The 24,953-nt window shown below is 43.0% G+C and overlaps 1 protein-coding gene across 1 annotated transcript in view; it reads left to right on the plus strand.

Moving 5' to 3' along the window:
* Positions 1–24,953, plus strand: part of LOC310873413 (NACHT, LRR and PYD domains-containing protein 3-like) — a 95,556-nt gene that overhangs the window by 6,636 nt on the left and 63,967 nt on the right. Inside the window, exons 6-13 of the mRNA XM_083785783.1 lie at positions 46–62; positions 1,127–1,288; positions 3,127–3,255; positions 4,406–4,467; positions 6,361–6,548; positions 8,363–8,412; positions 8,891–9,105; positions 9,767–10,011. Coding sequence (XP_083641909.1) covers positions 46–62; positions 1,127–1,288; positions 3,127–3,255; positions 4,406–4,467; positions 6,361–6,548; positions 8,363–8,412; positions 8,891–9,105; positions 9,767–10,011 — 1,068 coding nt within the window. The remainder of the gene's footprint in view (positions 1–45; positions 63–1,126; positions 1,289–3,126; positions 3,256–4,405; positions 4,468–6,360; positions 6,549–8,362; positions 8,413–8,890; positions 9,106–9,766; positions 10,012–24,953) is intronic.

Genomic DNA, 24,953 nt, shown 5'->3' on the forward strand with positions numbered 1-24,953 from the left:
TATGTGAATATAATATGATTGCTGTGGTGAGAATGTATTAATAAGCTTGATGGTGAGACATGGTAGGTGAATAGGGGAAAAAAGTTAACTAATAGCTATCACAATGAAACTTCTCCAGTTGATTAATTATATTAAGACTAGGATTCTTTTGTATTACTGAAATGATATGTTTAAAAATGCAAATTAGGCATTATTTGCGCTAATTTGCATACATTCCGGGATGATAAATCTGAAGATCAGATAAAGCCAGTTTAAAAGTATGGTTTCATTGTGTTGACATAAAAGAGACAAAGAAAATTAGGGGATTTTCGATATCTCTAATTATCACTCCACAAATCAGAAAATAGTGTAGGTGACTGTGTAGGTGTATGTGAGTGCAACTGAAGTGGAGATTCTTTGTCCCAGGTATGAGGAAAACTCATTTTGAGAAAACGGCCTTTAAAGATTTGTATTGTAAAATTCCAAAACGTTTTATTTGAAGCCACTATTTTGAGAAAAAATATCTCATCCAAACCTTGGCAACAACATATAATGCCATATATCAGTAGAAAGGTCTGGACCTCGAGCTGACTGTGGTTGGATCCAAATATGGTCACTTCCTTTGTACCAACAACCAATCATGAAAATAGAGAGGGTGGATTTTCACCCAGCAAAACGAGCTGTCATTGGCTAAAATAAACTACTAAAATAAACATCTAAATCTGTATTTTGACTGTTTATTTAGCTTTAGTTTGAAAGAAAACATGTTTAGGAAGCAAAATAGCACAAAACTGAAAAATCGTGATTTCACTTGCCATGTCTCGCCTTAAATGCTTGTTCCAACCCGTCACTTATGTTCTTAGTTGGCCGCTAAAAACAAAATACATCCGAGAGGTTATGATCTTCTTTTTCATAATATTGGGGGAAATCAAACTAACGTTCAGTCTTCATAGTCTTTGATATCTAAATTGTTATCTTCCTGTTATTCTGTGCTGTCATGGTGTTGTCTATTCCACACTCTGCTGCTCTAAATACTAGATAACTAGATTTGTTCCAGTTAACTTCCATGACAGTGAACTATAGGTATCATTCATTTTGTATTGATAATCTCTAATTTAATCTGCATTTACAGACTTGTTGGCTGTAGGCTCAGTAAGACAGGTGTTGAAGCTGTGTCTTCAGCTCTCAGCTCTAATCCTTCCCATTTGAGAGAACTGGACCTCAGTGAAAACGACCTGCAGGACTCAGGACTAGTGGAGCTGCTCTGTGCTTCACTGAAGAGCCCACACTGTAGACTGGAAGTTCTAAAGTAAGATACATTTACCACTTTTATTATGATCACTTCTGTTTTATTATGTACTGTCTTATGTGAATATAATATGAATGGTGTGGTGAGAATGTATTAATAAGCTTGATATCATGGTAACCCAAGCCTATATGTGTCTGAGTAGACGTTAAAATGACCCCGAACATGTTTCAAAGTGTAATATCGCTTTAAGGCGAATGTATCGGCTACTTCATCATATAGAGTTTCTGACTATTTTGGCCTGGCGACCCGTTGTAGCTACGCCACAGTTATCAAGCTTCTTAATAATATTATAATAATTAATATTACTGAGGAAAGAGCAGAACATCGTGAAAATAGCAGATCTGCAAGCTCACCGTGAGGCGTTGTGAGCTTGTAGTTTGGTAATATTTTCACATTAATGTGAAAAAAATCAACCCGGCCTTTTCACTCATATGGATATGAAGCCTCGACTGGAGGTGGAAATGTACAAATATACCCAAAGAGTAACAAAATAAGCGTTAGAAACGACTCAAATAACCCAGAGACTGCATTTCCGGGTAGGCGGGGTGGCTGCATCTGCCCGTCGCACAACAGAAACTGAATGTTAATTAAGTTTATTTAAATTGTATTGATATTTAATTTTTCGTGGTTAGTACGAGTCGAGTCACCACCAGCTGAGCTTACGTCAACAAGGAATCTCAGGAACGCTATAATGTGTTGACAGCTGGGCGTGACGTATATTAGCAGCGACATTGCCTTCATATGTAGTTTCAAGGCTTTTGCATTACATTAATTCCATTTTCTGCAGAAACTGGCTGTATCAAATATGAATGGACATCATTAACGGTGCACAGCCACTCCCCTGACAGAAAGGCCGGGGTGGTCATATAAGAACACAGTTCTTATATGAAGCGACCTAAAATCGCCCTATGGAGATTACAATGCAAATAAATAAATACATGAACCTGTGTATTGGCGCCCTCTACTGAAAGTGACATCAGACTTCGATGCTCTATATATTAACACTTTAAGGGCTATAGATTAATATAATCAGACCACCAACGCTGACGGGATTGATCAATTACCTTTGGAGCATAACGCATATACTGTAAGTATTTGCAGCTTTGATTCACGAAACCCGGCGTAAAATAGTCCCATGGTTTGTTGTTGAAGAGAAAAACATGCCGCCATTACGATGTGAAACGAAAACAGCCTCCACAGCATGATGTAGTCCAAACAAACCCCGTTCACTTGCATCGAACTCATTTTCCCAGAAGCCCTAGCAGCCCAGAGCATGGCTAGATTTCCGGTTTCGTCATCATAACGCAACGGCCTCGTCACCAGGACAAATCCGCTCTTTTATAATTATAAAAAAACGGCGAATTAAACACATTAAACAAATAGCGGGTTTAGCGTATTACGCAGCGCAGACACATGGATTAAATAGCGAAGAACACGGGTTAGGCAGTAGTGTTAATTAATATTAATATTACGAAAGAAAGATACAAACATTGTAATAATAGCCGATCTGCAAGCTCACTGTGAGGCGTTGTGAGCTTGTAGATTTGTAATATTTTCGCATTCATGTAATGCCTACAATTCCGATTGCTTCTAAGGGTAGTTGGGGGAGTGGGGGGGGGGGGGTCCCCAGTTCAAATATGATTATGGTATGTTGGAGGCCAGGGTTTGTTTTAATGGAACTAAAGCATCCAGGTGTGAAGGCACCCTAAGTGGGACAAGAGAGTCCTTTAATAGATGCTGGAAGCTGGTTCTAAATCCAGGAATAATGCATATTTAAATGTGTTATTTATTAATTAATCTATTCATTTATTTATGTATATTTCCATCTGGTGTTTCAGACTGGCTCACTGCGGCCTGTCAGAGAGATGCTGTGAAGCTCTGGCCTCAGCTGTAAGCTCTAATCCCTCCCTAAGAGAGTTGGACCTGAGCCTCAACGTGGTGAATGATTCAGTTCTGGAGAACTGCAAGTGAGTAGACTTGTCTGTGTCCATGTTGGACAGTGCAGTGTTTCCCTTAACAGTGTATCTCTGACACAAAGGGCCCTATCTTGCGTCAGGGGCATTTTCTCCGTAATTTGTGGATTTAGCATTGTGTAAGAGGCGTTCCCCCATTAAATTAGCTTTCTTATGCCACAGTCTAAATCCTTAAAACACCTCCGCTACCCGTTACATTATGCATAGGTGTGGTTTGGGCGTTATGCAACTTAAACCAATCAGTGTGCCAGGTACCATAATCCATTATACCTGGAGTTAACCTTATGGAAGAGCAACGCGTGCTGCCTTGGAATACATTTAAATTAGATACAGAGGGTTGTTGTGTGTGTTCACATTACGGGTGGTTTGAAGAGACGATTTCCGTTGTCCTAAACCTGTGTGCATAAGATAGCAAATATAGGGAAAGCGCATCAACATGCGTACAGACACACCTCCAGCCACAAACATGTATAGTGGGTTGTGTGGCCGCAAGATAACGTTTACGCATAGTGGAAGCTCCTAAATGAGTAATTCACGTAAAGTGTTTAATGCTTGCGGGTAAGGCATGGGATACGATACAGCCCAAAGTCACAAATCATGAGAAGAACAACAACACAATGCAGTGCCTCAAAGAAACTCTAGGATAGCAGACGTAAACAATGAACATCTGTCTAAACAACAATATATGTGCATCACGAAGGTATAAAAGGACAGTGGAGTGCTATAGGGGTTAAGGTGGAGTCTGAGGAGGTGATGAGATCCAAACTGGGCAGCAGTGAGTGTGTCTGGATGAGCTGCAGGGCCAAGATAATGACAGGAGAAACACTGTAGTGTCAGCTAGTAGAGACGTTGTGTTAGACAGTCAGACATTGATGCATTGTTGTTCTACTTCCTACAGAGTGAAACACTGTAGTGTCAGCTAGTGGAGACGTTGTGTTAGACAGTTAGACATTGATGCATTGTTGTTCTACTTCCTACAGAGTGAAACACTGTAGTGTCAGCTAGTGGAGACGTTGTGTTAGACAGTTAGACATTGATGCATTGTTGTTCTACTTCCTACAGAGTGAAACACTGTAGTGTCAGCTAGTGGAGACGTTGTGTTAGACAGTTAGACATTGATGCATTGTTGTTCTACTTCCTACAGAGTCAAACATGGAGGAGAAGATTGGCTTACTAATCCTCAACTGAGTCAACTCATTACAAAACGTGAGTATCTGTGTCTACATTAACATTTTATATACTGTTGTATACTTGGTTGATGTTGTCCTGAAAACTCTTGTGCTCTCTACTCTCTGCTCTTGGCCTGGTCCTTAACACATCAAGATGAGGTCATGTGGTTTGACAGAAACAATGGGCCTCATTCACTAACCTGGTCGTAAACAACATGTATTTCGTCTATATTGGCATAAGTTCAGTTCTGACGTGCGATGCATGAAAGGTGGTGCAGAGCCGTGATGTGTGCAGATCACAGGTGGATCTCGTTTTGGTTTGAAAGTCACAAGTGATCTCCCGTGTCGATCATTGGCATGGTTCCACGCTCCATTTAACACCATACAAGACAACTGGAAATATAAATCACACGTGTGTGAACTGAGCGGTGCAACTATACATTTACTGTTATAGTTACTGTACTGCACTGTGCTCTGTACTGTATTGTAGTGTACTGTGCTCTATGCTGTACTTTGATTATTTTGGGGAAAAAATAGTTAGTTACCGTGTGTTACCATGCGGTGGTCCCCGGGGGGTCCCCAGAACATCCAGACCCCCAGGAACGCGCCCAGGGGGCAGGGCCCAGTTCTGGCAAGCCTTCCCACGTCCAAAACGGTCGAGAAATGAGAGAGTTACCGTGTTGCAGCTTTCCGTGCTCGGACAGAAAGACAGACAGGTACACAGAGAGACAGACAGGTACACAGAGAGACAGACAGGTACACAGAGACAGACAGGTACACAGAGAGACAGACAGGTACACAGAGACAGACAGGTACACAGAGAGACAAACAGGTACACAGAGAGACAGACAGGTACACAGAGAGACAGACAGGTACACAGAGAGACAGACAGGTACACAGCGAGACAGACAGGTACACATAGAGACAGACAGGTACACATAGAGACAGACAGGTACACAGAGAGACAGACAGGTACACAGAGAGACAGACAGGTACACAGAGAGACAGACAGGTACACAGAGAGACAGACGGGTACACATAGAGACAGACAGGTACACAGAGAGACAGACAGGTACACAGAGAGACAGACAGGTACACAGAGAGACAGACAGGTACACAGAGAGACAGACAGGTACACATAGAGACAGACAGGTACACATAGAGACAGACAGGTACACAGAGAGACAGACAGGTACACAGAGAGACAGACAGGTACACATAGAGACAGACAGGTACACAGAGAGACAGACAGGTACACAGAGAGACAGACAGGTACACAGAGAGACAGACAGGTACACAGAGAGACAGACAGGTACACAGAGAGACAGACAGGTACACAGAGAGACAGACAGGTACACATAGAGACAGACAGGTACACAGAGAGACAGACAGGTACACAGAGAGACAGACAGGTACACAGAGAGACAGACAGGCACACAGAGAGACAGACAGGTACACAGAGAGACAGACAGGTACACAGAGAGACAGACAGGTACACAGAGAGACAGACAGGTACACAGAGAGACAGACAGGTACACAGAGAGACAGACAGGTACACAGAGAGACAGACAGGTACATAGCTGTGTAATGGAGAGGAGGCACCGCTCATAAAACTACAGATCTGAGATTTCAAGGCGTGTAATAAAGTGGAAAAGATTGTGAAAATAGCAGATCTACAAGCTCACAATGCCTCAAACTAAATGTAATACCTATACAATTCCAATGGCTTGTCAATGTGGGGGTTCAATTATTATGTGGGTCCCCAGTGTGTGTGTGTGTGTGTGTGTGTGTGTGTGTGTGTGTGTGTGTGTGTGTGTGTGTGTGTGTGTGTGTGTGTGTGTGTGTGTGTGTGTGTGTGTGTGCGCGTGCGCGTACATGCGTCAGTCAGTGAATGATGTATTTAATGTTTACTGTGTTGTTTTCTCATCAGATTTCCAGCGTCTCACACTGGACTCAAACACAGCACACTGTCGCCTCTCTCTGTCTGAGGACAACAGGAAGGTCACACGGGGGTCACAGAGGTCAGGGGGTCAGCGTCCTCCTGATCACCCAGACAGGTTTGATTACCATAAACAGGTTCTGAGTTCACAGAGTGTGACTGGACGCTGTTCCTGGGAGGTAGAGTGCAGTGGATGGGTTTGGATAGCAGTGGCTGACGGAACAATCAGCAGGAAAGGACGCGGTGATGACTGTTGGTTTGGATACAATGATAAGTCCTGGAGTCTGTACTGTAATGGTGTTAAAGGTCTCAGTTACTCTGTCAGACACAACAGACAGAGGACTTTCCTCCCTGTCAGAGCCTCTGAAGGCTCCAACAGAGTATCAGTGTATGTGGACCGTCCCGCTGGGACTCTGTCCTTCTACACAGTGTGCTCTGACTCACTGAGACACCTGTACACCGTCCAGACCAGGTCCACTGGACCTCTCTATGCTGGGTTTGGGTTACCCTTCTCCTCCTCCTCAGTGCGTCTGTGTGAGCAGTAAGTATAATGACACACACACACACACGTAACACAAACACACACACACATGTAACACACACACACGTAACACACACACACACACACACACACACACACGAACGTAACACACACACACACGTAACACACACACACACACACACACACACACACACACACACACACACACACACACACACGTAACACACACACACACACACACACACGTAACACACACACACACACACACACACACTCACGTAACACACACACACACACACACACACACACACACACACACACACACACACACACACACACACACACACACACACACACACACACACACACACACACACACACACACGTAAAATACACACACACGCACACACACACACACACGTAAAACACACACACACACACACACACACACACACACACACACACACACACACACACACACACACACACACACACACACACACACACACACACACACACACACACACACACACACACACACACACACACACACACACACACACACACACAGGGTTCTGGTTCTCCTCCTCCTCAGCGTGTCTGTGTGAGCAGTAAGTATAATGACACACATTTAATTGTAGTCCTATTTTAGTCATTTGTACATCATTTAGTCTTAGTCTAGTCTTAGTCGACTAAATTAAGACTCAATACAATTCAAATGTAATGTAATGTAAAAAAGATCCTCACTGTCGGGGGCAGAATGTCTTAACCCATTTTAGGCGGGAACCCATTTTGGTGTCAGCATCATGTTATGCTTTAGCTATTGAAAAACAGCAGACCTACAAGCTCATAGCGCGCCACCGAGTGGCGCGCTATGAGCTTGTAGGTCTGCTATTTTTGAAAAATCGAAGAACGACTGACATAGAAACATGGCTTTTTCAGAAAACTGTCATTTTCAAACAGACATTTTTAGAATCTGATCTCAGGTCAGAATGGGTTAAAGTCTCCACAGTGTGATTTCATTTGAACTGGGGACCCCCCCCCCCCCCCCCCACACACACACACACACACACACACACACACACAATAAACTATATTGATTTTGTGTGTGTGTGTGTGTGTGTGTGTGTGTGTGTGTGTGTGTGTGTGTGTGTGTGTGTGTGTGTGTGTGTGTGTGTGTGTGTGTGTGTGTGTGTGTGTGTGTGTGTGTGTGTGTCTCTCTCTAGACCCTCTGGACTCCATCATTCCAACATGGACACAGTGAGGACAGAACCCTCTAGACTCCATCATTCCAACATGGACACAGTGAGGACAGAACCCTCTAGACTCCATCATTCCAACATGGACACAGTGAGGACAGAACCCTCTAGACTCCATCATTCCAACATGGACATAGTGAGGACAGAACCCTCTGCTCTGCACAATAATCACAGTGACTGAACACCAGGAAAGACACTGATCGTTTCCTGTCTGCTTTGTTGTGTCTTTCAGAGCCATTTTGAACCCAGTGTGCACGCAGAGCAGTCGACCAATCAGTACAGGTGAGTTATCCTAGTCAACCAATCAGTACAGGTGAGTTATCCTAGTCAACCAATCAGTACAGGTGAGTTATCCTAGTCAACCAATCAGTACAGGTCAGTTATCCTAGTCAACCAATCAGTACAGGTCAGTTATCCTAAACACAGGACAGTCAACCAGTGTTGTTTTTGGCAGCAAATTTCTATTTCAGTTTTAGTCACATTTTAGTCACCTGGAATGTCTTAGTGTTAGTCTAGTTTTACTAGTCGACTAAATGTCATAAGATTTTAGTCGACTAAAGTGTATTTTGAACTTGTGAAATGGGACATTCTGCAATACGAGTACTTTTACTTTTAGTACGTTAAGTACATTTTTATGCCAATACTTTTGTACTTTCACTCGAGTACATTTTGAATACGGGACTTCTACTTGTAACGGAGTACGTCTACATTGCAGTATTTATACTTTTACTCAGTACTTTCATTTCACCACCGGTCACAGGTTCAAGTTCTCCAGGTCGGGGCTGTTCCAGTGCAGCGAGACAGCGTTGGTGTTTGAAACGACAGGCGAAGGAGAGGTCCTCTACAGGACTGTTCAGTGGGAGGAGAGATGGTTCCAGCCAACAGGAAGGACTCCTGCAGGTCCTCTGTTTGACATCCAGTGTCCTCAGAAGTCTGTCTGCCAGCTACACCTGCCACACTGTGACATCACACCTGGTGAGTCAGCTACACCTGCCACACTGTGACATCACACCTGGTGAGTCAGCTACACCTGCCACACTGTGACATCACACCTGGTGAGTCAGCTACACCTGCCACACTGTGACATCACACCTGGTGAGTCAGCTACACCTGCCACACTGTGAGTCACTGTTGAGACTTGGATGGTCAGAGCGGCGTGATTACATACAATCACTGCAAAGACGAGAAGTTGTGCGGACGGACGGGCATGGTGCGAACAAAGCTAACAGCCACCTGGTGTCTATATCTATATATAGATTTAAATGTTCCAGTTCATAGCCTACTGCAGGCCTGGTTGACTATAGAGGATTTAAATGTTACAGTTCATAGCCTACTGCAGGCCTGGTTGACTATAGAGGATTTAAATGTTCCAGTTCATAGCCTACTGCAGGCCTGGTTGACTATAGAGGATTTAAATGTTCCAGTTCATAGCCTACTGCAGGCCTAGTTGACTATAGATTTAAATGTTCCAGTTCATAGCCTACTGCAGGCCTGGTTGACTATATATTTAAATGCTCCAGTTCATAGCCTACTGCAGGCCTGGTTGACTTAGCGGAGGGTGAAGTGGTTTAGACATTGTGTTCAGATTAGGTTTACATGGAGTGGAATCTATAACGTGATGTTATTTCCCCCACAGGTGATCTGTCCGTGGCCCACATCACAGACGAGGGTCTGGAACTCTTACAACCGCAGAGAGTGACCCAGACTCATGTGGTTGTAAATGTGAACCATCTGTCTCTCTTTGGGATCCTCATGGAAAGATTCTTGAGCTTCTTTCAGCCCACACCAAAACGTGCTCAGGTGTTGCTGTTCCGTCAAGAGTCACCGATACGGAGGACGATGAGTGTGTTACTGCTGCCCAGTAATGTGCCTTACGGAGAGGTAAATATATCTGTTAAGTAATGTGTCTTACAGAGAGGTAAATATATCTGTTAAGTAATGTGTCTTACGGAGAGGTAAATATATCCGTTAAGTAATGTGTCTTACAGAGAGGTAAATATATCTGTTAAGTAATGTGCCTTACAGAGAGGTAAATATATCTGTTAAGTAATGTGTCTTACAGAGAGGTAAAAAAGGTCATTTAATTTGGCTCCTGACAAAAGTCAGCTCTGCCTACATACCCGATACCGGCCACTATGAATGAACCATCTGATCAAACTGTGTTGGTGTCATTATAGGTGAAAGTATGAATGAACCATCTGATCAAACTGTGTTGGTGTCATTATAGGTGAAAGTATGAATGAACCATCTGATCAAACTGTGTTGGTGTCATTATAGGTGAAGGGAGTTCATGAAAACAAGCAACTCATCGAGGTCACCTCCGACTGTGTTCTCATCCCAGACCAACGCTACAGTCTGTCAGTGTGTCCTTCACAGAAAGTACAACCTAAGGTACATATTAAACCTACAGTCTGTCAGTGTGTCCTTCACAGAAAGTACAACCTGAGGTACATATTAAACCTACAGTCTGTCAGTGTGTCCTTCACAGAAAGTACAACCTAAGGTACGTATTAAACCTACAGTCTGTCAGTGTGTCCTTCACAGAAAGTACAACCTGAGGTACATATTATACCTACGTTGTCTGTTTATTGTATGGTAAAGCAGTGTGAGTCAAGGAAACTGATATTTTCACTCCTCCACCACTGCTCTAGCAGCTGCTGTAACTAGGCTACTAGTTACTAGGCTGCTGTAACTAGGCTACTAGTTACTAGGCTGCTGTAACTAGGCTACTAGTTACTAGGCTGCTGTAACTAGGCTACTAGTTACTAGGCTGCTGTAACTAGGCTACTAGTTACTAGGCTGCTGTAACTAGGCTACTAGTTACTAGGCTGCTGTAACTAGGCTACTAGTTATTAGGCTGCTGTAACACAATTAACACAAGTCTCTGTTTTCAGGCTGCAACTTATTTTGGAGACAATTTTGGACCAAATTACCATCCAACGTTCATGGTGAATATGGACATCAATGCAGAAAACTTCTCAATGGAATTACTGAGCCCCGACTCTGGACCGGTCTGGCAGCAAGACATTACCCTGGAAGGTAAAGTTATGGACTTTCATTCAACCTTGGGATGTAGCAAGCCGGTCTCACCCAAAGACGGAGAAATGGCACAGATTGGCAATTCAAATACACACACCTAGAAAACCCCCAAATCCGTACATATTACACTGACACTGAAATGCTACACATAGGGGCCCCTCCTCATAGGGGCCCCTCCCCATAGGGGCCCCTCCTCATAGGGGCCCCTATCTCCTCATGTACTACTGTAATGGACTGTACACTACCCTTAACTGTTCCTCTATTCACAAACTACAATTAATACAGTATTCTCACCAATACAAACCGCAGAGCACACATAACATAACACCGGTACTGGCAGAACTACACTGGCTCCCTATCAAATCCAGAATCCATTTTAAAATCCTTTTAAAGGACAACTTTAGTTTTTTTCAACCAAGGTTCATGTTTTAGGTTGTTATTAGAGAAAGTAAAAGGTGAGTGTTAATTTTTTTTCATTTGCTGCTTTCTTTCGTTTTAGGGATTTTAGCTCTTTTTGACAGGGGGGCGGGGGCATTCGAGCATGGGGCTAAATATGTATTTTTTTACCAAATTTTATGGTGATTTTGTTTTGTATTATTTACTATAGTCCTAATAAACCCCAGGAAATTACATCTGGCCACAAAAGATAACAGGATCTACTGAATGTGAAGGTAGCCTACTGGGGGAAGGCTTATACTGTGTGTATAGGCTCAATATGTCAGTTTGTCACATTCAATAGATCCCGTGATCTTTTGTGGTCAGATGTAATTTCTTGGGGTTTATTAGGACTATAGTAAATTTAAAAAAAAAATGAATCGCCATAATATTTTGTAAAAAAAAATATATTTAGCCCCATGCTCGAATGCCCCCGCCCCCCTGTCAAAGACAGCTAAAATCCCTAAAACGAAAGAAAGCAGCAAATGAAAGAAAATGAACACTCACCTTTTAGTTTCTCTAATAACAACCTAAAACATGAACCGTGGTTGAAAAAAACTAAAGTTGTCCTTTAACAACCTATAAAGCACTGAATGGCCCCTAGCCCCAGTTTATATCACAGACCTACTGGTGGCAAAACCACATGTAAGACCCCTCAGGTCCTCTGACCAAAACTGAAAACCAAGGGGGACCGGGCCTTTGCAGTGGTTTCTCTCACATTGTGGAACGCCCTACCCTTATCCCCTCCTCATAGATCTCCTCATAGGGACCCCTCCTCATAGGGCCCCTCCTCATAGGGCCCCTATCTCCACATAGGGGCCCCTATCTCCTCATAGAGGCCCCTATCTCCTCATAGGGCCCCTATCTCCTCATAGGGGCCCCTATCTCCACATAGGGGCCCCTATCTCCTCATAGAGGCCCATATCTCCTCATAGGGGCCCCTATCTCCTCATAGAGGCCCATATCTCCTCATAGGGGCCCCTATCTCCTCATAGAGGCCCATATCTCCTCATAGGGGCCCCTATCTCCTCATAGAGGCCCATATCTCCTCATAGAGGCCCATATCTCCTCATAGAGGCCCATATCTCCTCATAGGGGCCCCTATCTCCTCATAGAGGCCCATATCTCCTCATAGGGCCCCTATCTCCTCATAGGGGCCCCTATCTCCTCATAGGGGCCCCTATCTCCTCATAGGGGCCCCTATCTCCTCATAGGGGCCCCTATCTCCTCATAGGGGCCCCTATCTCCTCATAGAGGCCCCTATCTCCTCCTCCATTTCAATGGAAGTTGCTCAGTGGCGTTTTGAAGCACCCGGAAGACTGCCGGAAGTACCGTTCTAACTCAACGGCTCCAATGAGCGGAAGTTAAGCCCGGGATGACGCACCGTTACGCACATGACGTCACTGAACATCGCGTCCACTTCCATGGAACGTGCTGCAGTTCCACTTTTGGCCAGTAGGTCGTAGGCAGCGTCAACGTTGGAGTAGCCTTACTGGGGGGGGCGTGGGGACACCACCGAGCACGCTGAAGCGCGGCAGTTGTCACGTGGAACTTTGTGAAGTTCGGTAGAGCCGACTCACCCCCGGTCGAGTTGCAACCCAATCGTAAATCATGTCAAACCCGATCTCACTCTCACTCACGCGGTGAAATAGCAATCTGTCGCGGTCAAAACAGTAGTAGTGTAATATGTAGGGATTGTGGGGGTTTATGTCGGGACTTGCCAGTCCGTGCTATTTCACCGTGGTGAGATGGGCCTCGATTGTTAGTTTCTGTTCATAATTTGAACACTTTTATTTCTTGCAGCACAATCTACAGGAGCGGCTGCTTCTTTACCAGCACAATCTACAGGAGCGGCTGCTTCCATACCAGCACAATCTGCAGGAGCGGCTGCTTCCATACCAGCACAATCTGCAGGAGCGGCTGCTTCCATACCAGGTGAGTCTCTAGCTTGTAGATCTGGTGTTACTTTGAATGTTTTAGCGTGACGCTGTAGTGAGGTCAAGTAGGACGTTAATTCATGAACAAACACGTTTAAATAAGGAGATAAGAGATTTCTGCAGCAACGATCTATAACGATATCTATAACGTCTATCTATCTATAACTGTGTGTATATATATATATATATATATTTATATATACTACCAGCACAAACTGTATCACTTTACTGCAATTTTTAGAATAAGAATTGTTAGCTCCTATATGGCACTTTCCATTTTAAAACAATGTCAAATGAAAACCAACAACTCAACGTTCAATCCTCCTTAACTTCAGCGAAACACTTTGTGGACCAACATCGGCGTTTCCTGGTGAGGAATGTGAGGAATGTGGGTCCCATCCTAGATGTACTCTTTGAGAACGACATCATCGACAATGAGGGCTGCAGCAATGTGGAGTCCAAGACCACCACTCAGCGCCAGATGAGGGCAATCTATGCTCTCCTGACCTCCAGCAGAGGCAGGGACACTTTGTACGAAGCTCTCCAGGAAAACGAGCCTTCTCTCCTTGAAGATCTGTAAGTCATTTGCATTTAATTAACCCATTTTGGGGCGGGAACCCCTTGTGGTGTTTTAAAGCATTATGTCATACTTTAGCTGTTGAAAAATAGCAGATCTACAAGCTATACGAACTTGTAGGTCTTTTTTTTGTTAATCGTGAGAATGTGCCGCGAATGTTTGAATATATATTATTACAGAGTGAACATTTTAACTCAAATCTTTGCTACTGGGGAGGTCGCTGGAACAACATATTATTTATCAGATGGGGGTCGGTGGCCAATTACATATAATTGTTGGGGTCCTTGACATGAAATATTGAGCACCACTGATACAGAAACATATAGGTATTTCAGAAAACTGTCAGAATTTAGAAGACATTTTATACATTTCGACGTCAGGCCTAAATGGGTTAAATTGGGTTTTTTTAAGTTACAAGAGAATGGAGCTTTTCGGGCTGTGTTATTTGAATCATTATAATTCATCCTCTTGATTCCTAAGAGCCCCACACTTTCATTACAATGTTAATCTACAGATTGTGAACCTGTACATATTTATTAATGTACGGTCAGCCCTTAAAACAAGGCTCCAGACCTCCCAAAACAAACTGGTCAGGCTACTACTTGGCCTCACTCCCCGAACCCACCTCACCCACTTTGACAGGCTGGAATGGCTTAGGGTTGACGACAGAGTACAACATCTTGCAATAATGGGTCTGGTCCACAAGATTCACTACACCACCAAGATACCCATGTACCTGTCTAAATACTTCACCAAGATACCCATGTACCTGTCTAAATACTTCACTAAGATACCCATGTACCTGTCTAAATACTTCCTTAATGTCAATGAAGTCCACACCCACAACACCAGAGGGAGTTCAACAAACCATGTGCAACCCAGATTCGGCACAAACAAGGGACCAAATTAATATCGTTCCTATGCCACCAAAATGTGGGACGCCAGTCATTAAAACATGCAAATCCCTTGACTCCTTCAAAACTGCCCTCAAAGGGTACCTACGGACGGCTGCAATTTGAAACTGGCCCCCGTAAAATGTGAATGTGTGTTTCTGCACAGATATGGTTATTCACAGCAGCGGTGTTGTTCTTCTCCTGTTAGGCAGTAAGTGATGCTGTTGATGGACCAGGAGTGCTGTGCTTCCCTGCTTGGCCACCAGATGTCCCCCTTCGTCGGGGGGGGGGGACGCACATTGTGATTGGCCGGAATGAGATGGTGTACAGTATGACGACGAGAGCGCCCCTCGCTTCACACAGGTGTGATTCTTATTGCTCTGTAAAGCTCTTTGAGCTGAACTTCATGTCATGAAAAGTGCTGTACAAATATGTATGTAAATGTAATGTAATATAGATCATTATTAAATATCACTGTCATGCATTCATGTATGTTTGATTTGTGACATTTCACACAAACTGTGTAACTCACAATAATAGTTATGCCAAATAAACTGATTTTACAGGACTTGACTTAATTGGACTAGACTAGAAGTTAATGGTGTGCATTGTGTAACGATATGAACAAATCATATTTACTTATGCATGTGTTGTATCGATGTGTGTTGTTCGATTCATGGGTTAATTAGTCATGTTTGGACTACATACGCCCTACCAACAGTCATTAAGACATGCAAATCCCTTGACTCCTTCAAAACCGCTCTCAAAGGGCACCTACGGACGGCTGCAATTCGAAACTGGCCCCCGTAAAATTTGAATCCCTCACTGTATATTTTTCTTTTCCTTTTTTACCTCCTTTATGATGAAATCCTGTTCTGTTCTTTGACTACATAGAAGTGTCTCTAAATGTTTTGATGAATTGAACATGGTGGACCCTCTTGTAAACAAGAGTAATGCTTAATCGGGTCGTCCACTCACAGTTAACAGTCTTTGTATTGATTCTGTGCTTGAAATGTACTGTATAATTCTGCAAACTGTAAATAAATATTTCAATCAGTACAGAACATTCTCCTGTGGGTTTTATCCTAAACCTCAGAGAGGTGCCAGGACATGTCGCGCTTCTAACTCTACTAGTAAAGAACGTCTACTTCTTCAACGACACAGTTTAAAGGCATGTTCGCATACATCACGTTATAGCATTATCTCACCACCAGGGGGAGGTATAGAAGGGGTGATGCCTAGCCTTGCTCAGGCTGTGTGGAGGTCCCATCGAACCTGCTTCCACATGGTATAGGCTACATGGTACTAGTATTTACCTGGTTCCACATGGTATAGGCTACATGGTACTAGTATTTACCTGGTTCCACATGGTATAGGCTACATGGTACTAGTATTTACCTGGTTCCACATGGTATAGGCTACATGGTACTAGTATTTACCTGCTTCCACATGGTATAGGCTACATGGTACTAGTATTTTGGTTCCCAGATACTACGATGATGATAACAACATATTATGATGTCATCATGAGAGCTACAGAGCAGGCTAGTGATGTCATCATGAGAGCTACAGAGCAGGCTAGTGATGTCATCATGAGAGCTACAGAGCAGGCTAGTGATGTCATCATGAAGCTACAGAGCAGGCTAGTGATGTCATCATGAAGCTACAGAGCAGGCTAGTGATGTCATCATGAAGCTACAGAGCAGGCTAGTGATGTCATCATGAAGCTACAGAGCAGGCTAGTGATGTCATCATGAAGCTACAGAGCAGGCTAGTGCGAGGCAGTGCAGAACAAACAGGATAAATCCAGGGTTTAATGAGGTTCAACTTTCACACAGATAATGAACTCAGGTGTATTTAATGAACTCAGGTGTATTTAATGAACTCAGGTGTATTTAATGAACTCAGGTGTATTTAATGAACTCAGGTGTGTTTAATTAACTCAGGTGTATTTAATTAACTCAGGTGTATTTAATGAACTCAGGTGTATTTAATGAACTCAGGTGTGTTTAATGAACTCAGGTGTATTTAATGAACTCGGGTGTATTTAATGAACTCAGGTGTATTTAATGAACTCAGGTGTGTTTAATGAACTCAGGTGTGTTTAATGAACTCAGGTGTATTTAATGAACTCGGGTGTATTTAATGAACTCGGGTGTATTTAATGAACTCAGGTGTGTTTAATGAACTCAGGTGTGTTTAATTAACTCAGGTGTGTTTAATGAACTCAGGTGTGTTTAATGAACTCAGGTGTATTTAATGAACTCAGGTGTGTTTAATTAACTCAGGTGTATTTAGGCCAACATGAGGAAGTTTGCAAAGACAACACCAAACGTCCCAAAGGGAGAATAATGTCCAAACAGTGACTACCTTGTCTCCGTCAGTCCTTGGGGTCCAGCTCCGTCCAGCCCTCAGCTCTCTGTCCGTCCTTGGACTGTTTGTTTGCTCTGCCATGTGCTCTCCCAGCTCTGCTGCTGCACGGCCCTCTGGGAGTTGGAGTTCTCTCCCAGCTCTGCTGCTGCACGGCCCTCTGGGAGTTGGTGTTCTCTCCCAGCTCTGCTGCTGCACGGCCCTCTGGGAGTTGGTGTTCTCTCCCAGCTCTGCTGCTGCACGGCCCTCTGGGAGTTGGAGAATTGTGTGTGTGTGTGTGAGAGAGAGAGAGAGAGAGAGAGAGAGAGAGAATGAATGTAACATGTTACATTGGGTAAAATATACGTGTTTAGTGTCGGTGTGACAAAATGTATACCACCAATGGACCCTCAAACTGTCTGCTAAAACAGCTAACTCCACCACTCATGTAAGTAATTGACAATATGTGACCAGATCTGACCGAGAGACTGCCATCGCGCAAATTCCAGCTTTTCACCAGAGGAGTTTTATTTTATTTTATGAGTTAATAGCACAGGCAGACTCTTCACATACTAGAGCTTGTCTGAAATAAGTGTCAGAGCTGAAATCGACATGTAAATATGAAATGAATGATTAAACATGTAGCTAGGGACCACAGAAGTGTTTTCTCAACTCGCTGTTTCTCTGCAAGACATTACTCTATAAGCCATATCTCCAAAACTGGAGGGTCAAACTGAACAACCAATATGTCAATTTGAAGCTATATGATTAAAAGAAATCCGATGGCAGTCCCTCAGTCAAATGTAGTCACATATAAGTCGCCAACTTTGATGAGGCGGAATTGCTTTGTTTTCAAAATATAAGGTTTTCTTCATTTCCTGAAAATTTATTTTTTTTCATTTCCCTGAAAAATTGACATTTTGGAGTTAGGTGGTTTTCTCCCCGACAGCAGAGATATTCAACATCACAGGAAGCAATCGAAGTAAAGCCTGTCTCAGTGCAAGGCCTCACTCACACTATACATGCATACAACATTTGTCTTGTCCGCGTTCAATGGCCGCCACCGATGCATTTCCAATAGAAGTCACATGGTTTGACAAAACATTTTTGTTTGATGGCTGCGTTGTGCCCCCCCCCCTCTCCCCCGCCTCAAAAAAAAAAGCCTTGTCAAACCATGTGACTTCAATTGGAAATGCATTGGGGCGGCCATTAAAGGGACATTTCACCCTTTTTGCAAAATAATATATGTTAATGACATTTAGAAGCTTTAGAACACTTTCCTGGGGGTCTTTATGTGTGTAATATGTGCTACTAAACGTCATTAACATATATTTTTTTGCAAAAAGGGTGAAGTGTCCCTTTAAACACAGACAAGACACAAGACACATGTTGTGTGCATGTTGCAACAGTGTGAGTCGAGGCCTAAAAACATTGTCCTGTTTTTTGTTGTGTATTTGTTGTTACTGGCAGAGCTGTGTCACTCATTTTGCCTCTTGTCTTGGCCAGTTCACACTGTGTAAAAGAGACTTCAGTCTCAATGTGGTTTTTACTGGTTAAACAAAGGTTAAATAAAAATAAAAATAAACAGATCAGACCAACATGCTCCGTTTTAACCACATTTTCAAAAATAGCAGACCTACAAGCTCCTAGCGCGCGCTAGGAGCTTGTAGGTCTGCTATTTTTCAATAGCAGATCTACCCAAATGGGTTCCCGCCCCACAAAATGGGTTAACATCCATGCAGCGCGTGACATCCTCGTACCTGGAAGTTATGCAGGAACGCCTACTGAGTGGCAGAAAACTACTTTCTGGCCTCGACAGCTCATTCATCCAAACAGAAAGGTCCTGTCTGATTGCATTAAACAATGTTAAACTCACCGACATCCCAGCTGTATATACGAAAAGCTTGAATTATCCTCTATCTGCAAAGTTTTTGTTTCATAAAAAATCCACCATAGAAATGTCATGAGCTACTTTCTGTCAAGAAATGCCCTGCATTCGATTATTTGTCTAAGTGTCAGAGTTTGGAAGTGCTTGTTTTCAATAACAGAACATTTTGCTGCCTCCTGCATCATGTGACATTTAGAACCAGGTGGTACGGCAGGACGGTGGAGTGATTTACAACGAGCGCTTCCAAACTCCAACACTCCATAATGCTGCTCAATGTTCTGCCACTCAGTCTAGATGAGGGGGGGGGGGGGGGGGAGGGCGTGTCCTGATGGGAAAATCATGCATGTGCATGACATATTGTCATTATGCTAATTGTCATTATGCTAGGAACAGCTGTTGTTGATGGATGATTGTAGTGCATCACTAAAGCGGTGTATTTCGATTTTGACTCAAAAGCAGACTCTGGAAAGAAAAATAAATACAGGGAAGACATATTTCAATATTGTAACCACACCTGGGGGTCTATTAGAGTAATGTTAACTCCGTACTAAACACCTGGGGGTCTATTAGAGTAATGTTAACTCCATACTAAACACCTGGGGGTCTATTAGAGTAATGTTAACTCCATAGACACATACAGAACACCTGGGGGTCTATTAGAGTAATGTTAACTCCATAGACTCCTAGAAAACACCTGGGGGTCTATTAGAGTAATGTTAACTCCATAGACACATACAGAACACCTGGGGGTCTATTAGAGTAATGTTAACTCCATAGACACATACAGAACACCTGGGGGTCTATTAGAGTACTGTTAACTCCATAGACTCCTAGAAAACACCTGGGGGTCTATTAGAGTAATGTTAACTCCATAGACTCCTAGAAAACACCTGGGGGTCTATTAGAGTAATGTTAACTCCATAGACTCCTAGAAAACACCTGGGGGTCTATTAGAGTAATGTTAACTCCATACTAAACACCTGGGGGTCTATTAGAGTAATGTTAACTCCATACTAAACACCTGGGGGTCTATTAGAGTAATGTTAACTCCATAGACACATACACAACACCTGGGGGTCTATTAGAGTAATGTTAACTCCATAGACACATACACAACACCTGGGGGTCTATTAGAGTAATGTTAACTCCATAGACACATACTGTACATAACACATGGGGGTCTATTAGAGTAATGTTAACTCCATCCATAAACACATAGAAAACAGGAAACAAAAATCACAGTAGCCTACTCCATCATTAAGTTTCATTTTATTCCTTTCACGTCACAAAGAATCTCCTCGCCAAACTTCCGTTCCGTGTGCAACGGCTTGTCTTATTAATTAACATTTCACAAAGCTACTATTTACACTCGGATAATATTATTAACATTTCACACAGCTACTATTTACACTCGGATAATATTTCTTTTCAAACGTTCACTCACAGCAGCTTCTGTACATTTGATGAACGAGGATGGCTTTTTATGCATCTTTCATTTCATTGCTTTGTATTTCTTTCCCATAATTTATGATCTATCGGAGCTCATTAGATATGCAGACATTCATTTAATAAAATTGGTGTTGCTGAATAAAGAAGGGTTTTTACATAGAATTAAAAAAAAAAACCCATTTCTTTGACTTAGCGACAGACAGAGTAAGTGCCTGTTTTATAGTAGATGCATACGTTCCATACAATCATTTGGCTTTCAAGTGCATCTGCTGATCAGGGACGGATTAACCCCCATGAAGGGCCCCTGGGCCAGTCATTCTTTCAGGGCCCCCATAGGGCGTGTGTGCGCGTTTTCTTTTTTGTCTTTTTCCATGTTTTTCTCATCTTTTCGACCTAAATTTAACAAAATCAACAGCCAATGAAGGGCCCCAGGAGCCCTTTTCAGGGTGTCAACCCCAGCACCACGCGGTCCAATTTAGCTGAAGGGCCCCTGAGAGCCAAGGGCCCCTGGGCCACGGCCCCACTGGCCCAATGGCTAATTTGTCCCTGCTGCTGATTTCAGGGGTGCGGACTAAAGCCTCGTCTGAATTACGCACGCGGTCCTCGGTTTCAGATGCAGTCGATAAAAGGCAGGGTAAGTGATTTCCTTTGGTTATTAAAATGAGTGTTAAATATGGCTCTATATTGTGAGAGTGCTCATTGCTCAGTAACGGGAGTGTCCATGTCTCTCCAGCCATTTGTTGAACAGAAAATACATTTTAAGTTTTGAGATACAAAAATCAGGATAGGATCTACAAGCTCATAGCGCGCCACTCGTAGGTCTACTATTTTTGAAAAATGGAAGAACGACTGACACATAGAAACATAGCTTTTTCAGAAAGCTGTCAGGATGTAGAAGAACATTTTTAGAATCTGATCTCAGGTCAGAATGGGTTAAGGAAGACCAGCTGTGATGCTGGTCCAATCGCCCCGGGACACGTACGGTACCGAATGCATATCAGTTTCACCTTCAGTTCAGACGATTCATTAAGACAATATTCACCTTCAGTTCAGACGATTCATTAAGACAATATTCACCTTCAGTTCAGACGATTCATTAAGACAATATTCGAACAATACTGCGTCTGCCGGCCCTCATTAATAACATAACTAATAATATTAATGGAACATCCGTTGCAGAGCCATCTTCTGTGCGACGCAAATGAACAGTATGTTTATGATGTCGTGAACGGTTTCATTTTAAATTAAAATCATTGAAAGTTATTCCACCCAACTCAAGCACTAAGTAAGCTTGGGCATTGTATCATTATTATTATTATATAATAGGGCCGGGACTAATTGCGATTCATTAACTACAGAAAAATGTATGCATTAAAAAAATTAACGCATTTTAATCGCACTATTTTTTTCACCGCGGAACGTTGTCACTGGACAGTTTTCAGACGGACCTGCGCACCAAGTGTCCGTGTCCTCTTCAGACAATAACACCACCAGACACCGCAGACAGTTCACCAGACTGGGGGAAGCCGCTGAGATCACTTTGCTCGTCCCCGTGGATTGGAAATAGGATTTAAAAGGCTATCCGATGGTAGCGTGGATTACAGCAAAGTTATGTGCAATTATTCAATAAAGAATTATTACCCCTATTACTACAAAAACAATGTTTTATTGCTTAAACTTATGTATTCACTATTCATTGATTCACTAGTATACCAAAATCCATTTGAAAAAATTGCTTTCTCACTGTTCTCGGGTCAAATAATGATATGCGATTAAAATGCGATTAATCTAGATGAATTAATCGCAAAGCCTCTGATTAATTAGATTTTTTTTTTATCGAGTCCCAGCTCTATTATATAATTATTATATTGTATACTACAGGCTTCACATCGTGTAATATAGGATCATATTTTGTAGCGTTTTTATATTGATTATTTACAAACTGTACACGTTTGAGGCAAAATACTTCATTTAAAATAGGCTTTTCAACTTTGTAAACAAAGGGAAAGCTAAATTCTAGTAGTATCGTACATGTGTTTCTACTGACGTCAGCCGTTTCAAAATCACTTATTTATTTAGTATTTTTAGAGTATGAATATGACTAATACATGTACAGTAGCCACAAAGCAGCGTTGCAGGGTTCAAGCCAACGCAGATTCTAAAGCGGTGGTCACCTCACCACCGGAGAGGTGGTCACCTCACCACCGGAGCGGTGGCCACCTCACCACCGGAGCGGTGGCCACCTCACCACCGGAGCGGTGGCCACCTCACCACCGGAGCGGTGGCCACCGGTCACCTCACCACCGGAGCGGTGGCCACCTCACCACCGGAGCGGTGGTCACCTCACCACCGGAGCGGTGGCCACCTCACCACCGGAGCGGTGGTCACCTCACCACCGGAGCGGTGGTCACCTCACCACCGGAGCGGTGGTCACCTCACCACCGGAGCGGTGGTCACCTCACCACCGGAGCGGTGGTCACCTCACCACCGGAGAGGTGGTCACCTCACCACCGGAGAGGTGGTCACCTCACCACCGGAGAGGTGGTCACCTCACCACCGGAGCGGTGGTCACCTCACCACCGGAGCGGTGGTCACCTCAGGAGGGAGGTATATTACATATAGTTTTTGGGGTACTTGACATGAAATGTTGAGCACCACTGATACAGAAAACAAAAGGTTTTTCAGAAAACTGTCAGGATTTAGAAGACACTTTTTAAGAATCGTCCTCAGGTCTAAATGGGTTAACAGGTGGCTGCAGGTGCTAATTTGTCAGAAATAACTCAAAGATACCTGCTGTTAAAAACTAAAAAAAGAAGAAAGATAAAGTGTCTAAAGACGTGTCTTCATAGGAAACGTTTGTTTTAGACGTTACAGCAAAGTTCAAACTTCACGGCGTTGTGTTTTGCATGCAAGTTTCAGCAAATCGCCTAATTAAAAAAATACTATATTATATTACATATATTTTTTACATTGATTTGTAGTGGACTATTGATCTGCACATCCCAACGTCAATGTGATAGAGTTCAGAAGTTCACATTGTTGTTGTTTTTTAATTGTTTTGATTAGGGTCTGATTAGGTTTTTAGTCGCTTTGCCCGACTGCAAAATGCAAAATTACACACAGAAACCAACTGTGTGCATGTTACACTTAAGTCATTTATTATTCTGTGCGTTTTTTAATCGTTTCATTCAGAAAGAGCATCTTGCAGCTAGTGGTGTGGAGTAGTGAAGGTGTTAGTGGCAATTAAAAAAATATATCAAATTAAAAAGAAAAACTGACCGCATGTAGGAATTAAACTTATTGTTTACATTCAGCACTTTGATAAATGCCCTACATTGGTAATAATCACAAATAAAATAATTCCACTACAACTAAACCCTCCAACTAAACACTACAACTATTTATAATGTGCAAAGCTTTAGTTTCTACTGTATTTGTGAACGTAATGTCGGCTTATTACACCATCCCCAAAATCACACCTCACGGCATTATTACATAATGTTGTGCAGATAATTAGCTTTTGCTAAAAAAACAAACAAACTAAACAAAAGACAGATGTGCAGAAGTTTCCAATAGTCCTCTAGAAGGTCATTGGTGAATAAACAGCTGAATTTGTCTTCCAGAATGACATTTCTGTCCGTCAGTCAACGGCGGTGGTGTCTGGTCACGTCTTACAGAGAAGAAGGTTTATTACAAACTCTACGCCTGCAGACTCAACCAGAGGAGTGAAGTATAGACGCATTTCTAAAACGGGTAGTCCCAATACTTGATTTCTGATTGGCTGGTTACCGTCACGTGACCGGTGTACATTCCACCGATAACCCACTCCTTCAATCACTTTATATCATTCGCAGCTGATTCCAGCTGTACTGGGGAAGGGGAGCGCTTGATTGCTTTACAAACATATGCCGTGCGGGCGTCTATCTAAGCACCGCCCGGCTCATATGGCTGTGAATGTGTGGCTCCAGGCAGCCCCGTAAAGACATCAAGCGCTATTCTCCTGTCACACAGTCTACTTGCCGAGCACAACAAGGACGTGATGTTGCTCGCTCTGGTGGCGCAAAGCGTAGCTACTTTTGTGAATTCAATCGTTTTATTAGGTTAATATTTCTATATGTTTGTAACCGTTTTAGAAAAGCCCCAGCAGCGGAGCACATGTCATCAGAGCCACTAGACGCTGTGTGTGTGTGTGTGTGTGTGTGTGTGTGTGTGTGTGTGTGTGTGTGTGTGTGTGTGTGTGTGTGTGTGTGTGTGCG

The sequence above is a fragment of the Protomyctophum parallelum genome (assembly GCF_964188405.1).
Source record: "Protomyctophum parallelum genome assembly, chromosome: 1".
Taxonomy (NCBI): Eukaryota; Metazoa; Chordata; class Actinopteri; order Myctophiformes; family Myctophidae; genus Protomyctophum; species Protomyctophum parallelum.